At 49.1% G+C, this 16987-nt stretch overlaps 1 protein-coding gene across 5 annotated transcripts in view; it reads left to right on the top strand.

The window, feature by feature from the left end:
* Positions 1-16987, top strand: part of NF2 (neurofibromin 2) — a 75687-nt gene that overhangs the window by 46888 nt on the left and 11812 nt on the right. For 2 of the 5 annotated variants that reach the window (XM_032395013.1, XM_032395017.1), the window contains 7 exons: positions 992-1066; positions 3622-3735; positions 6235-6357; positions 7093-7310; positions 8679-8784; positions 11895-12022; positions 13758-13923. In XM_032395013.1, coding sequence (XP_032250904.1) covers positions 992-1066; positions 3622-3735; positions 6235-6357; positions 7093-7310; positions 8679-8784; positions 11895-12022; positions 13758-13923 — 930 coding nt within the window. Of the gene's footprint in view, positions 1-991; positions 1067-3621; positions 3736-6234; positions 6358-7092; positions 7311-8678; positions 8785-11894; positions 12023-13757; positions 13931-15536; positions 16493-16987 lie in introns of those variants that run through there. The other 3 variants (XM_032395015.1, XM_032395014.1, XM_032395018.1) reach the window with 3 other exon arrangements.

Raw genomic sequence — 16987 nt, forward strand, 5'->3', positions numbered from 1 at the left:
CTTCCCTGCCTAGCGGTCTGGCCCTGGGATCTCCTACTTCGCTACCACCCTGTCCTTATTCAGCTTTCTCTCCCCTTTGATTTCAGGAACTGTTTCCCTCTTCTACCACAGTCTGTTCTTCTTCACACTTTATTCCTTTTATTAACAGCTTTCAGCTGATAATCCCCATGTTCAGAACCCGGAGTGATGATCTATATGCTGCCACATCAAACCCCAGTCCCTCTGACTGTCCACCCCCAGCCCACCCCTGCCTTCCTCCCAGTCTGAGCCCATGATATCATCTTAGTCGTCAGAGGGTTAATAACGTCAAATACACACACACACACACACACACACACACACCCATTTCTGTTGCTTGCCCTGTCCTGAATCAGAGGGTTAATAACGTCACACACACACACACACACACACACACACACACACACACCCGCTCATTTCTGTTGCTTGCCCTCCGGAATGGCCCTCCGTCCAACCTTTTAGCTTCCCCGTCGTACTCTTTGTCTATGACCAGCTGAAGTTCCCCTCCTACTTACGGTAGATCGATGCTGAACCCTCATGACATTTGTGATTTGTTCCGCCCAGTGAGGCACTAATAGATGATGTAATTTCTCAAGTAACTGACTGTCATTAATCTAGTTCCGGCTAGTTGGTGAGCTTCCTGAAGGCAGAACTGGGCCTGCGTCTTTGCAGCGGGCTTCCCAGTGTTGGCCTCACTGTGGGGCCCATTGAAGGCTGGCATTTCAGGTTTCCAAGCCTAAGATGGTGCTGACAACACACCTTCCTGGATCCTGAACCTCCACAGCCCGAGACTTGGCGCTCTCAGCCACTTATAATTCACTGTGGTTTAGTGCCCGGGCACCAGGAAGCCAGGACAAGGCACAGCCTCGTGCTGGATCTTTGTCAGTGTGGTTGCTGCTTTTGTGGAATTTCCCAGCTGGTGCTCACACTCTAGGCTGTCAGACTGAAACTGTTTTCTGCTTCCTTCTTTCAGTTTACTATTAAACCATTGGATAAGAAAATCGACGTCTTCAAATTCAACTCCTCAAAGCTTCGTGTTAATAAGCTGGTAAGTTGAGATCCTGATTTTTGTAACTGATAACTGTAGTTTTCCTGAGAAATTGAGCGCCTTTTTTGAGAGAGTATCAGAGTAATTTCTTGTGAGGTGTAGAATGATAGCTCACCTGCTACACGCTTTGCCAATAGACCTTGAAAGACTCTTCCCTTTAGCTTAACCTAGCGAGTCAAACCTAAATTTTGTGATGTGGAATTAAAAAAAAATTATTTTTATGGAGGTACCTTATACATACAAAAGGATAAGGATAATGTGTATTAGATATAAAGAAGGGCAAAAATAAACATCTACGTACCCACTACCCAGCTTTAAGAAAGAGCACACTTCCAATACTATTAGAACCCCTCATGTTAGCATTCTGCTGGCTTCCCCCACCCGCCTCCCCAAAGGTGATCACCATTCTGAGCTGTGTGCCTATAATTCCTTTGCTTTTCCTCAGAACTTGACTTCATATATAGCAAAATGAATATACTATTAAGTTTTGTGAACTTTTGGAATTTACCAAGTGCTGTCAACTGTCTGTGTTCTTCTTTTTTTTTTAAGACATTATTTTCTTTTTCTTTCTTTTTTTTTTTTAAAGATTTTATTTATTTATTTGAGAGAGAGAATGAGATAGAGAGAGAGCATGAGAGGGGGGAGGGTCAGAGGGAGAAGCAGACTCCCCGCTGAGCAGGGAGCCCGATGCGGGACTCGATCCTGGGACTCTAGGATCATGACCTGAGCCGAAGGCAGTCGCTTAACCAACTGAGCCACCCAGGCGCCCTCTTTTTCTTTTTTTTTTTAAGATTTTATTTATTTATTTGACAGAGAGAGACACAGTGAGAGAGGGAACACAAGCAGGGGGAGTGGGAGAGGTAGAAGCAGGGTTCCCGCCGAGCAGGGAGCCCAACGAAAGCTCGATCCCAGGACCCTGGGATCATGACCTGAGCCGAAGGCAGACGCTTAACGACTGAGCCATCCAGGCGCCCCAGGACAACATTATTTTCTGAGATGTAGCTATGTTGATGCTTCAAGATATGATCCCTTTATTTTTATTGCTGTATAGTATTCCTTTTGTGGATATATATGTGTGTGTGTATATGTGTACTTGTCATTTTCCTATTAATGAATAATTAAGTGCTTTCTACTTCTCTGCCATTTTAACAAGGCTGTTGTGAACATTCTTGTACCTGCCTCCGGCTGCACACATGTAATAGGTTCTCTAGAGAGTATCTGCTTAGGAGTACAGGTGCAGGGCTGTAGTGTATGTCCAGATTCAAGATTACACCATGTTGTTTTCCAAAAAAAAGGTGAGTTAATTGACAGAGCCAACGCAGTGGGTGCAGCTTCCTTTTGTTTGATATCTTCCACGCTTTTATTATCAGCCTTTAAAATTTTTTGTCACTCTCGTGCATATGAAATGGTATGTCGGGGTGCCTGGGTGGCTCAGTCGTTAAGCATCTGCCTTCAGCTCAGGTCATGATCCCAGGGTCCTGGGATCGAGCCCTGCATCGGGCTCCCTGCTCCACAGGAAGCCTGCTTCTCCCTCTCCCTCTCTCCCTGCTGTGTTCCCTCTCTCGCTGTGTCTTTCTCTGTCAAATAAATAAATAAAATCTTTATTAAAAAAAAAAGAAATGGTATCTCAGTGTCATATTAATGTGCATCTTTATATTTACTAATGAAGTTGAACATCTTTTTGAATATTTTTGACCAAGCTTATTGTCTCTCTTTTTTTTTTAACTTAAATTCAATTAATTAACATAAAATGTATTATTTGTTTCAGGGGTACAGGTCTGTGATTCATCAGTCTTATATAATACCCAGTGCTCATTACAACACATACCCTCCCGAAACTTATTGTCTCTTTTGTCAAACACTTGTTTCATTTCCTTTGGTTAGTATTTTCTGGGTGGTTTGTATTCTTTATTGGTTATATCTTCTCCCAGCTTGTGGCTTATTTTTCCTCCCTTTTTAATGCCTTAACAAAGAATGTTTGATTTTAATATAGGCAAATATATACATCTTTTCCTTAATCATTTGTACGGTTTGTGTCTTGTTTGGCATTTTTTTTAATCCTATGATCATAAAGATATTCTTCTATATTCTCTTCTAAAAATTTCAAGGGTTGAATCTTCGCATTTAAATCTTTAATCCTTCTGATTTTTGTGTACGGTGTAAGGGAGGGATTCAGTTTCTTTTTTTCCATGTGAATAACCTGTCGTCCCAGCCTAACCTATTGAACGAGCTTTCCTAGCCTCTCTGATCTGCAGAGCCACATCTTAACTTAGGAGAATGAGATGCATCCAGAAGACATGCCGAAGTGTCATCTGTTTCTCTCCTCACGTGTAATTTTTGCCCCCCGGCACACTTGAGGCACCTCGTTTTGCCTGTCTCTGGGGGAGCACTGGAGGACGTTAGTAGGGAGGGCCTTGGTGTTTCACGCTGTGCTTTACTTCTCAGGTTTCCTGCTGCCCCCAAGAGCCCTGAGACCAAGATGCCGTAGTGCTGGTGAGCTGGTAGGCAGTGAAGTAAATTTGTGGGTTTAACATTTCCACTGCTTCCGACCACAGATTCTCCAGCTCTGTATCGGGAACCATGACCTTTTTATGAGGAGAAGGAAGGCTGATTCTTTGGAAGTTCAGCAGATGAAAGCCCAAGCCAGGGAGGAGAAGGCTAGAAAGCAGGTGAGCAAGACCATGTCAGAACCACCGTTGTCGCTGAGTCGTGGTCTTGGCCTTGGAGGTAAGCAGCGATCGTGGGCTGACAGGTGTCGTTTGGCTATGGATACACCTTCTCTTATTTTATCTCTGTTGGATCTTTACTGGCTGATGCCCAGCCGGTGGGGTGTCTGCTCTGGAAATGAGTAATAAACTCCAATAGCATATGTAAAAGAAACATCTCTAGTTATTTCCCCATCTAAGTAAGTGAAGTGTGATTAATGCAGGCTTGGGAAGAGATAGGCAAGCCTGTGTCCATCCATCTGTCCGTCCGTCTGTCCATCCATCCGTCCGTCTGTCTACCTAGCTAGCTCGCTTTCTTTTTGCCTGCCTGTCTCCTTTGCCTGGCCTTGTCCTTTTCCTAATTAGATGGTGATAGAATGCACGGCAGCGTCTCGTGCTTGCTGTGGGAATGCTAATTAGACTCTGGCCGCACTTCCCCGGCACAGGTCAGCCCAGGCGGCACAGTGCCTGCGGTGGGAGGTGCCGCGTGCGCTCATCAGCAGACTGGACAGTCCGCATCGTTGTTTTCTACTCATAAACCATGTCGACTCACCAAAACCCACACAACTAATCTGAGCCTCGCTGCTGAGACTATCCACTGTGGTTTTGGACCTACTCCTAGACGGAGTAGCAGCAGTTGCCCTCAGGACTTGCAGGCTCAGAGGTGTAATCATTAGTCTGTGTGCAGCTCTCTGATGTGGGGACTCCCTGAGATTTGGAATGAAATGCCGTTTGATCCAGCATGCTTTCAGCGTTCCGTCCCTTTGCTCTCTGAGACAGCAGACTCTTTGGGCTGCTTTGGGGGCCACGGTGATGGAATGGGTTTTCTTGGACAAAGAAATACTCCTGAGCCAGCACAAGTCTAAGTGGCAACTTCAAGAAGAGCCTTCTTTGACCTCTTTTCAGCCAAGCAAAACTTAGACGTGAGAGATCTGAAAACGGCAATGAGCGCGTCAGCCTCGGGGCTGTGGCAGAGAATGGCATGCGCGCACCCCAGACCTGCACTGCCCGTAGGACAGCGGAGACGTGTCCCTGGCATCTGGCAGGCCAGTGGCTTCATGGCCCAGTAGTACAGACACTGACCTCAGAGCCAGATGTGAAACTTAGTATGTGACATTAGTAAATGACTTACCTTCCAGACCTCAGTTTTCTCATCTGTCCAGTGGAGCTAATGGTATGTCTTCTCTGTCTCAGATCAAAGGACACATCGGCCCTGAAAGCCTTTGTGAACTGAAACCACCTTGCAAACAGGAGGCCCCTTATTTAGTGGGTGGAGGTCTCGGGGAAAGTGTAGTGCTGGGAACAGAAGGTGGTTGCCTGGGCTTTTTTCAAGTGGAGAATAATGGAGATACAGTAATCTTCTTAATGGAAATTGTAATGCAGTGGAAATTAGAGAACAAATTGGCCAAGCTTTTCACTGACCTGTAAGAGGAAAATTGGAGAAGAATTTACAGTATTTTATTGCTTGTCTTTGCATTATTCCTTCGAGGCCCAATGCCTTTTTTTTTTTTGGCTCAGTATTTAGAAAAGGCAGCAGTCTTAAAAATCTTGTGTTTGGGAGAATATTGAAGCAAGAAGTAATTAAATGTGCTCTATTTAAGGAAGAAAATAGTTCAGTGGTCACTTCTGGCTTCTGCTTTCTGAACTAAGTTAATACCTGAAGATCACAGAGAATAGCACTTGTCCTATGCTTGTTCCCCTTATTAAGCTCTGCATGTGGCCCAATTAATACAGTGATCCAGAAGGCACGGCAGGCGGCGGCGGCAGCTCTGTACTGGTGCCTTAAGGACGGGAGGAGGAGGGGGCTGCGTTCCCTGCTCAGCTCCCTCCTGTCACTGGCCTGGCCGGGAGTCGCCTCTGCATGAGGCTGGGTCCCCGTGCAGTGGTGCTGCAGCCCCCCTCCCCGTGATACACAATGTGTGAACTCCCGATGCCTCGCAGAGAGCCGTTCCATCTATCTCCGTGGGTCAGAGGCAGGAGCAATTGTGGAGGGAAGTAGAGATGTGGGAGGGGTCCGTGTGGATGAGAAATGGCAAGGTGGCTCGTCCAAGCAGAAGAGAGCTGTCTGTTTCTGGGGCTGCGTCTCAGGGAGAAGGAACCTGCATTGTGTGCGGTCAGCCGCAGGGCAGAGGCACGTGAGGTCTTGCAACGCAAAGGGTTATTGGCAGGGTGGCCATTTCAGCACACAGTGTATAAGAACGCCTCCTTCGATCCAGGTAGACTTGGCAGGGCTTGCTTTTTTGTTGTTTTGTTTGTTACCTCACCTCTAGATGTTTTTTCACGGGACACAGCTGGTTTCGAAGGGCAGAGGGAGGCGGGTGACAAGAATGACACTGGCAACCTAAAGTAAAGGGGAGAAAAGAGGGTCTCCTTGGGGGACTCAGGACACTGGGCGTTCTCGGGCTCCCGTGGCACTGTAGGTCGTGGGCCCCATGACTCAGTGGCCGCTGTTGTTGCCCCCAGATGGAGCGACAGCGCCTTGCTCGAGAGAAGCAGATGAGGGAGGAGGCAGAGCGCACGAGGGATGAGCTGGAGAGGAGGCTGCTGCAGATGAAAGAAGAAGCGACAATGGCCAATGAAGCTCTGGTGATTGCTGGGGGGGGGGGGTGCTGGACCCCTGGAGGCTACACGGGCACTCGCATGGGTTTCAGGACTTAGGCCTCCCGACAACCTCAGATTAGTAACATATGCTTTGACATTTCAGCTTAAAAAAAAAAAAAAATCAGTGCCTTTTCTTTCCACCTGTGTTGGTGGAGGCAGGCTGTGGTGGAGTTCATGTGCAGCCAAGCCCCACTTTCACGGGGGCTCGCCTTTAAAGCAGGACTTCTCAGCTGGCACTGGGGCCAGATCACCCTTTGTGGTGGGAGCCATGCTGTGCATCGGAGGATGTTTAGCAGTGTCCCTGACCCCTACCCTCTAGATGCCAGTAGCACCACCTCCCCCCCCATTTGTGACAATCAAAAATGTCTCCAGACATTGTTACCTGTCTCCCAGGGGGGCAAAGTCTCCGCTGGTTTAAACCACTGATTTAAAAGGAAAGAAGGTAAAGTTGGTTTTCTCCCTCATAAAGCATTCGCCTCAGCTCAAGTGGATAGTCAGAAAAGTGCTTTCTTCTTGCTTCCCCTGGGCAGAACCCAAAGGGCCTTTCTAAAAAGTTGAGGGTGTGGCTTGTCATCCCTTGCCCGAGTGTCATCTGACGGGACATTCAGGGCCCCAGGGAGTCCGAGATTCTGGTTCTCGCTGACCTGAGTGTCTGAGGCCAGATCTGGGTGGGAAGATGGGCATGTGATCCCCATCCCAGCTGACAGCGCTCTTCTGCAGATGCGGTCTGAGGAGACGGCTGACCTGTTGGCAGAAAAGGCCCAAATCACGGAGGAGGAGGCAAAACTCCTGGCACAGAAGGCCGCAGAGGCTGAACAGGAAATGCAGCGCATCAAGGCCACAGCCATTCGGACAGAGGAAGAGAAGCGCTTGATGGAGCAGAAGGTGCTGGAGGCCGAGGTGCTGGCGCTGAAGATGGCGGAGGAGTCAGAGAGGAGGTTAGAGGTGGGGAGTCCTGGGCACTGGGGCTCAGGCGAGGGGCCGTTCAGTCGTAACCTGGCTCCGAGGCAGAGCTTGACTGCATGTGTCCGCAAGCTTCTTCTCCATCTTCTGGGGCAGCGGGGAGGCTCTTCCTTTGACAGGTTGGTGGTGAGGACTGGTACTTAAGCCAGTGTGGGGTTTGGGGGCTGGAATTAGTGGAAAGGCTCAGGAACACAATTCTCTTGTTGAGTGGACCTCTGGTCATGCTTGTGCCTGTGATAAACCGCCGTCCCTCTGATAGCCGTGTTTGCAGGAAAGCCATCAAGCCCGGCCGCAGACTGCTCTTAGCTGAGGAGCTATAAGGAGACTCTTCTTACGTTTAAAAAATATGGTTCTTTTCCCTTTTCATTTAGGGGACATGTGGGGAGACAGCAGCTATTTACCTTTAACGAAGTAAGGAGGAACCGTTTCCCTGCAGCCCTTTTTGGCGCTAAGGCTCCTGAGGCAGATAGGAGGGGAGGGCCAGGATCCTCTTTGTGGCCAGCTCACGACCAGGTTGAAGGATGGAACTGTAGGCTATACTTTCGAAAGACTATTCTAGGCTTGGGATTGTTCTGGTCCTGCAGCCTTCAGATAAACACTGGCACATTCCCCACAGCATTTGGCTCTGTTGATTTAGAACACTTGAATTTGCTTTTTGCTACCAAGGTGCATTCACTATAGTTTCCTCTCCGCTTTTTGCATGTCATTCTGGAAATATGGTTCTTTGTTTCCTGCCCTGTCTCGGGCCCCTTTCTTTCTGTGTGCAGGTCACTTCCCCTGCTGACTGATGCATGTTGGGCCGGGCCCCCTGGGTCCTGTGTCTTGCAGGGTGAAGTGCGAGGCCCTCAGCGTTGGTGCTGGTCTTCTTGCCTGAGGTTGGCCCCAGGCCTGCAGTTGTTTTACTTGGGGGCTGTGAAGAATCAGTTCTCTCACATCCTGCCCTTCATGATCCAATATAAGACCTTTGATCCACCGTACTGTACCTCTGCCCAGCCCACTCTCACCCAGAAGTGAAGCAGAGGAAGCTGCCAGCCCCTCCCCCACTTCTCCTCCCCATCTACCAACTGCAAAGGTTTGAACTTGACTCCTGCCCATTGGCTTCCCTGCTCTTCCGGTTTAGATTTACCATTGCAATGAACAGCACTCAGGAATGTTGTCCTTGCTTTGGAAGTTCTGATTTTCACATAAATTCCTCCCCCAGCCACTGGCCTTGTTTGCCTGATCTGGTGCCATCCTCAGGGTTAACCCACGTCCCTCCTGTCTAGGGGGATAGTGGGGAAGAGGGCTGTCTTTCCTCCACCTGTCACCTTCGTGGAGCTAACTGGCTCCTCCTTTCCTTGCAGGGCCAAGGAGGCAGATCAGCTGAAGCAGGACCTGCAGGAAGCCCGTGAGGCAGAGCGAAGAGCCAAGCAAAAGCTCCTGGAAATCACCACCAAGCCCACATACCCGGTGAGCCTGGCTGGGGGCTGCTGGCCTGCAGCTGCTTCAGACCTCATAGCCTTCCCTTCCCTCCCAGCCCTTCCGTTCCCTTGGTGGTGCCACGGCAGAGTGAGTGCTGCTTAGGGCCTGCGGCTGGGGACTGGATAGAATGCTGGTCTGCCATTTGGCCTCGGACAAGTCACTTCTCCGGTTGCCTAGATAATAGACAGCAGGGCCTTTCCCAGCTCTGAAATGTTTTTCTTATTCTAAGTAATAATAGTCCCAAATTATCCTCAAGAGAGGATAGCCTCTTGATGCCAAGCTGAATGTAATCTTCAACTACCTGTGTATACCATATACCGTCATTATAGTTCTGGCAGGGGTACCCCGTGTCCCTTAGAGTGAACTGTTGCCACGGAAGAACCAGCTTCCACACTCAATTTTGGGACGAGGAGGCAGACTTCAATTACATAGGGTCACACAGTGAATAGAAAAGTCTCTTTCCTTCCCTTCCTCTGTGCATTCAGTTCAGCAAACCGTTCTGGTCCATGTAATACCAGGCAGATGCAGAGTCTGTATTCAGAGAGGGTGCACAGGGGCCTAGAGGAGAATGTAGCCCAGCCTGCAGGGGCAAGAGAGGCATAGGATGGCACCTGAGCTGGCTCTTAAAGGGTAAGTCGGAACTAGCTAGGTGGGAAAGAGACTGTGGGGTATTTTCAGCCAACCCACAGATGTGCGCCTGGTGCAAACACACGCAGCGCCCACTCGTACAGCAGAGGCAGCTAAGAGGTGCACGGGGCACAGAGACAGAAGCAGCCCAGGGTTTGAGGTGGAGGGAAATGTGAGCAGTTTGCTATCGTCATCTGTGCCGGTCCTCTGTGACTGTGTGACAGGCCACCCCAAGCCAGCCGTGTAGCTCAAAACAGCCATTCCTTCTCTCTCATGGCTCGGTGGGCTGAGTGGGCCGATGGTCCTGCCTCAGGATCTCTGCGGTGGTCGCAGAGCAGCCGGGACTGGAGTCGTCTGGGGGCTCATCTGGGTTGGGCACCGGAGATGTGTGTGGTTTTAAAACATACACTGGAGCGGGGTTCCTGGCTGGCTCAGTCGGTAGAGCATGCAACTCTTGATCTCGCGATTGCGGGTTCGAGTCACGTGTTGGGTGTAGCGATCACTCAAAAATAAAATCCTTAAAAATATAGAAATAAGTAAAATAGGGCGCCTGGGTGGCTCAGTTGGTTAAGCGACTGCCTTTGGCTCAGGTCATGATCCTGGAGTCCCGGGATCGAGTCCCGCATCGGGCTCCCTGCTTGGCAGGGAGTCTGCTTCTCCCTCTGACCCTCCCCCGTCTCATGCTCTCTGTCTCTCATTCTCTCTGTCTCTCAAATAAATAAATAAAATCTTAAAAAAAAAAAAGAAATAAGTAAAATAAAACATAACACTGGAGCAAACTTTATATGCTCTTCAAACAGTAAATAAATAAATTAAGTCCTGGAGGAGATCATCCGTATCAGCCTTTTAATCCTATTTCGTGGTATGGATGGATTGTAATTCATTTAAGCAGTCCCCTATGGATGGGTATTTAGTCTGCTTTCATCTGCAGTTGTGAACAAAACTGTGGAAAATATCCCTGAGCACAAATCTTCGCACATACGGTGAATATACTGGTAGAATAAATTCTCATAAATAGAGCCGTGGGGTCAGGTTTTCCATCGAGATGCTCTCCACAGAGGTCGTACCAGTATCTGTTCTCACCCACAGCACGGCACTCAGCGCCCATCTTTTCAGAAATTTTGATGAGGTATAACATACGTACAGAGAAGTGCCCAGATTATAACTGTACAGCTTGATGAATTCTCACAAACTCAACACACCCATGCACCCAGCACCCAAATCAGAAAACAGAACGTTCCAGTACCCCAGAAGCCCCCTCTCAGCGCCACCTTCTAACGCCCACGCAGACAGTCTGCCTCAGGCCTTGTCGTCATGTCAGATGAATGCTCTGGGCCTCTCCCCTTTCCCAGACACCGTCCCAGACTCAGCCAAGGATCCAAGGGTGAAAGAGAGGCAGATCCTGCCCTTAGGAAACTTGCCAATAGGAAAAGAAGACACAGCCAGAAAGGAGTTTTTACAGGGTGGAGTTAGGGAAGTGCCGTAACAGAACCAGAAACACCATGTTAATGCATAGCAAAGAAAAGAGTTGCCATCTGGCCGAGAGGGATCTAGAAAGGCTTTGGTGAGAAATCCTAGTATTTGAGAAGGGCCTTGAAAGAGAGATGGCCTATAGGGAGAGGAATGGCTGAAGCAAAGGAACAGGAATGGTACTGTTCACAATTTGTTAGGGCAAACGGTAGGAGAAGCTAGACTAGATTGGGACCATATTTTAGGTGACCCTTTGTTCTGGGATGAGAAAGTCCTCAAATCTAATCTCTTCATCTTCTGCTTCAAGCCCTGCTTTGGCTCCATCTTCTGAATCCAGACCCCTCAGCATGCAGGAGAGCTCTTTATGGTCTGGTCCCGGTCTCCCACCCCCCTCCCTCAGCTTTCTCGCTGAGCCTTCTCTGCCCTGCCCTGCCCAGTACCATGCCTCTTGCCTGGCAAGCCTTTTTCTCTGGCACATCCTCTGATGCCGGCAGAAGCAGCATCCCTTCTAGCATGCCTTTCCCAGCATCCTCGGCCACTGTTCACTCTCTGGCTACAGTGTCTACCTTACGTAGCCATGATGATCTGTGAGCACCTCTGTTTACTGAATAATACTTTCAGCTGTTCAGAGCTAGGGACTCTGCCTTGTTCTCTGCATCTCCAGCTCCTAGCCCAGAGCCGGAGGGCTTCCTCAACGAAGTGAGTGGGAGTCTGTGTTTAATTTGGCGAGCATGAAGAGTAAAGGTTTGAGGGGAGAGAAATGATTTACCTGGATTTGAGATCTTTGGGGTCGATCATCTGGCAGCAGCCAACGTAGGTAGATTGGAGGAGGAGAGAGAGGGCTGACAGCTGTGACGTGAGGCCATGGTGGTGCTGGGAGGGAGGCAGGGCCCGAGCTGTGCCTGTTGCCTCTATGGCTGCTGGAGGGTGGGTGGTTAACACAGCAGTGCCCCCGTTCTCACAGAACCTGGCCCCCCTAACTGGAGATTTCTCATTCATAGCCCATGAACCCAATTCCAGCACCGTTGCCTCCCGACATACCAAGCTTCAACCTCATTGGTGACAGCCTGTCTTTCGACTTCAAGGATACTGACATGAAGCGGCTTTCCATGGAGATAGAGAAAGAAAAGTACGTAGTCCCCCTGACCTTGTGCTCCCAGTCGGCGAGCTAGAGTGGGGCCATCTGGGCCTGGGGAAACTGGAGGGTCACCGCGGGAGCCTGTCACTAGCTCCTGCAGGGGTTGCTCTGTTCCCACCCTCCGGAGAAAGAATTTCCTCATCAGAAGTGAAGGACACGGGCAATCAGTCTTGCAGGATAACAATGATTCTTGATTGGTGACCTGGAGTTTACGGTGGCTCAAAACCTCATCTATAGTCTAGGACTGGTTGTCAGGGATCTCCAAATCAGTCAGACTGTGGTTCACATGGGGATAGAGCCTGTGATAATGTCCAAACACAGTAACAGAACAGGTTTCCTGGTTGTGTTCTCTGGCGGTTGAGACCCGCAGCACTTCCCATGTCTAGAGCAAGGGTAAAGGGAGAGACTCGGGCTCAAGGCCGTGGAAAGCAAATGTCTGGGTCAGGCTAGTCCTGCTGCATGGGGCAGCCCTGAGCTGAGCCCCGCATGCCCTGTTCATAGCAGCTTCTGCTGTGCGCTCCTCCTTCCTTTCATTGTTGGTGGAACCGAGGCGGCAGGGAGTCTCACTGCAGAAGAAATCTGACTGCAGTCCCCCCAGTTCCCAGCCGTAGGTAAATTGGCCACTTGTGCCACGGCTTGATGGAGAACCATATACTGAGTGCCTGGGTGGCAGGGCTTTCTAGCTTTGTCTCATTTCATTCCCACTAACTAACTAACATCAGGCTGACATCAGAGGTGGGTTTTAGTGTGCCATTTATAAATGAAATCTACAGCGTTTGATGGACTCACCCAGCATCACACGGCTGATGAGGAGCAGAATGAGGATTCGGCTCCAAGCCCATGTGAGGCCCTGTGCTCTCACCTTGTCCAATATCCTTGGGATAGCTCTCTTGGGACAGTGTCTCCTTGGGGTCCAGGGTGAGCAACCATGAGCCTCTTTATCTATGGTGTCTGCTGTCCGAGTTGCCCTTCCAGCCTTTCTCCATTGACCAGGCATGTGAGCATTTCATGGTTGTGACAGGGGTGAGGCTACATCCTGTTTCTGGGTCCTGCTTTTTTATGTTTGTGTTATGTGTGTATCTGGGTCCTGTTTTCTTAGTTTGTGTTTTCCTAGTACCCGTGCACGTGACAGACTCCACATACCAGCAGCCATGGGCATCACTACAGAATGTTCCTGGTGTTTGTGTTGCGTGGTTCGCCTGATGCCCTTAGAGGTGGACACTTTGAGGATGATTTCCAGATTTTCACTGTCATAGATACAGAGTATCTATTTGCAGGCAATGGTGGGGATCTTTTTCTTCCTGGTGTTGGCTGCGCGAACTTCCACCCTCTTTAGGAGATGACATCGCGTAGGGATGTGGCCAGGGCCTAGCAGAAGAGGTCACTTGAATAGAATCACTTATCCAAGAAGGGTTGAGACAAGGAGATTGTTTTGGATGCCAGGAGTCTTGATTCATATGTCATTACTTGTGCAGAACTAAAAGCTATCTGCGGTAATGGGTATTTGTAGAGCACTTTATGAGAGTTTACCGGGGGCCTTTCCTACGCTTTATTTTACTAAATTCTGACCATAGCTCTGTGAGCGTTATCCCGAGGAAACAGATTCAGACCTGTTAGGTGACAGACCCAGGCTCCCAGGCAGAGACGTGGACCCTAGGCTGCAGACCCTGGATCCCATGTCTCACTTTCGCCATAGCCGTGATGCACGATGTCCTCTTGCCGGCAGAGTGGAGTACATGGAGAAGAGCAAGCATTTGCAGGAGCAGCTCAATGAACTCAAGACTGAGATCGAGGCCCTGAAACTCAAAGAGAGGGAGACAGCCTTGGATATTCTGCACAACGAAAACTCCGACCGGGGTGGCACGAGCAGCAAGCACAATACCATCAAAAAGGTACCGAGTCTCCTGTCCTTCGCTGATCAGGACAGTCATTAATGAAATGTGAGGGTGGGATCTGGTTTCCTGAGTAGCCGAGTTGTTAGACTGTTAACATTTTTATGTGTACTCAGTTGAGGAAATGACTGTGAACCCACTGGCTTGATAGAAAGGGAGCCTGTGTTAAAAGCTCTGATGAAATGAATCACTGTTACAAGATGGGTTTTGATCCATCATTTAGCAGTAAAGCGATTCTGTCTTTTAAGCCAAGGGGAGTTCTGCCCAGGGAGCTGCCTTACTTCATGAGAAAGCAAAATGAAATGGAGGCTGTTGAGAATGGACTCTCCCTCTAGTCTTTTTGGGTTTTTAAGCGGCAAGGACTATAAAAAAAAATTCTGTTCTTGCTTTAAAGAAACCCAAATTCTGAATTTTTAACGTTTTTTCATACTTACATAGAAGTGTCTAGAAGAACCTTAATGTTTTAAAAAGTGAGATTTCATTTATGTTGCTAGCAGTTTCAGATCGTTCTCTGCTGATATTTTGAGCTTTCAGGATTTTAAAGAAGGTTATATCCCATATACGTGTCAGCCCAAGAGTGCGCTTCTCTCACGTCCGGCAAAGCAGAAATGGCCTGTCCCGCCAGTCATCTGCTCCTGACTGATAGCCCAGGGTCAGGCTCATACCTGTAAAAGAGGTGTCATTAAAATTAGACTGTTCATTGAGTTTTGATCATGATGGTTTAGATAGGTTTAATTTTTTATTCTTTACCTTAGTCTTTAAAGTGGTGTTCCAGGTTAAAGAGTATCTGTTTTTTTTTTTAAAAGATTTTATTAAAAAAAATTTTTATTTATTTATTAGAGAGAGAGTGAGAGAGAGCATGAGCAGGGGGTGGGAAGAGGGAGAAGCAGGATCCCCGCTGAGCAGGGATCCCGCCATGGGACTCAATCCCAGGACCCTGGGATCAAGACCTGAGCCGAAGGCAGACGCTTAACTGACTGAGCCACCCAGGCGCCTCGGGAGTATCTGTTTTCAGTAGTTGAGCTCTCCAAGGGCTCCGTAGCTCCTTGCCATTGTTGATGGGTACAGTCGGGAGCCCTAAACTCTCTCTCCATACTCCAGTTTAGTATTGGCAGCCGGTAGAGAATTCCTTTTACTAGCATAACCGAAGAGGAAAGGCCTTTCCCCATTCCACATTCTTCTTTCCTCTGGCTCCCGTCATTTACTGGGTTTCCCTTCCAAAATGAAATTACTAAACCGTTAGCAAAAGGGGAGGTAAAGTGAGGCCTCAGCCAGGAGCCAAGACGTAAAATGACAACTGGGCTAGTGAGCCAGTCAGCCCTTGAAGGAACTGCCTCAGGCCTCCTCCCACCAACCCCCCCGGCCCCCAGTTCCTCATCTGGGCACCCGAAGCAGTCTCATCTTTGCAGCTGCTGCGGTGAGCTGGGCCCTCAGCCACGGGAACCTGGAGTGCTGAGAGCCGGAGAGACCTGTTTCCAAGCCATAAAAACAAACAAATGAAGTCACTTGTCACAATTTCAGGCCTGTCTGAGCATTTTGCAAATGGCACATGTGGCATTGTTGATATCACAGGGTATGTTTTTGTTTTTCTTCATTTTATTTTGCTGGTTTAGCCTCAAGCCCAAGGCAGAAGACCTATCTGCATTTGAGCCCTGAAAGTAGGTTATTCCCAGGTACTCTGTCTGTGGTGATGGTACTACCCTCTGTGATACTAACCCATGCATGAGCTTGCCTGTCTCTGTCCCTGGGCCATGCTGAGCCCTCCCGAGGGCAGGTGGAGCCTGGGGACTGGCCGCAGCATGCTTTGAGTCTGAGAGCAGGCGTCCACCCTGTGGGGCCAGACCAGCCTCCAGGGGTCCAGAAGCCTGCCTCGTTCTGAAGAGCATGTCATGGGGCTGTAGGACCGGCTGTCCTTCACATCTTGTGTCATTGTTGGGCTGGGGATGGTCATGGCTTCTTGTCCAGTGAGGTCTGTCTAAAAGTCCTTTGTCTCAGTGGTGTAGTCCTTAGATAAATAGCCCTAGCATGGAAACGGGATAAATTTGGGTGTCCTTAACTCAAGATCAAGACCTTTCATGTGGTGACAGCCTCTGAAGACCCATGGTCATACCCAGCCACTTCTGCTGGTGGAATGAAGGGGCTGCCCGCACTCCCTTGTTTTCCTTTAGATCCTCCCCTTTCTGTACACATCCGTTTTCTTTCCAAGTAAAGCAAACCACTAGCACAGCGGTCTGATTTGTAGTCCGTCTAAGTGCACCGTCTGTCCGTTGGCGCTCTAAAGGCTGTCTATTGCTTAAGCTCTGTCACAGCCTGGGGCAGAGTTGTGGTCAGCGTGAACTCACATTGGGACAGTCGCCGGCACCCGGTAGATGAGCAGTCAGTGGTTGTTGAGTGAATTAATGGAATGATTGCTGCTTTCCTTCTGCAACAGTTCATCATCCTCCCAACATGCCTCGGCAGTGGGGAGAATTTATTATGCCCAGTAATAACAGCATCCTCCCTCTGCTCCTCAGCTGATCCCCAGTGGTACACAAGCCAGTGAGCCCACCGACACCTGACGGTCATGTGGGATGTGTCCTTTGGTGTCCTCAGCACAGTTTCTGCTATTAGAATAAAATAAGCTCATTGGAAGCCCTCTACCAAAAAGTGAGATCTGGCATAAGATAGATCTTATTTGCAGTTATTATCCAAGCAAGAGAGGTTAGCTATTAAAGTCCCAGATGGGTCTCATTACAAGATGGATTCTATCTGTCAGTGGTTCCAAGAACCCATAGCATGAACCCCGATTTGTGTGTTTGAGTTAGCAGGCTCCTATTTCTTCAGTTTTCATACCACACGTTGGCATCGAATGGCCCAACACCAAGCAGTGCACGTTCTGAGCAGGGCAGTATGACCAACCCCAGAATTGGGCAGGCCAGGTGGATCATCTGTTCAAGTAGTGACCCCAGGGTGCCCAGAAGACTGTGGGGTGGATCCATTGTGGGTTCCTGGACTTTGTGGCCAGCACAGGGTCCAGCAGAAAGTCCCTTTTTGTCTCAGCCTGCCCTCTCAGCTCTGCCTGCAT

This window comes from Phoca vitulina, unplaced genomic scaffold, assembly GCF_004348235.1.
Source record: "Phoca vitulina isolate PV1807 unplaced genomic scaffold, GSC_HSeal_1.0 scaffold82, whole genome shotgun sequence".
Taxonomy (NCBI): Eukaryota; Metazoa; Chordata; class Mammalia; order Carnivora; family Phocidae; genus Phoca; species Phoca vitulina.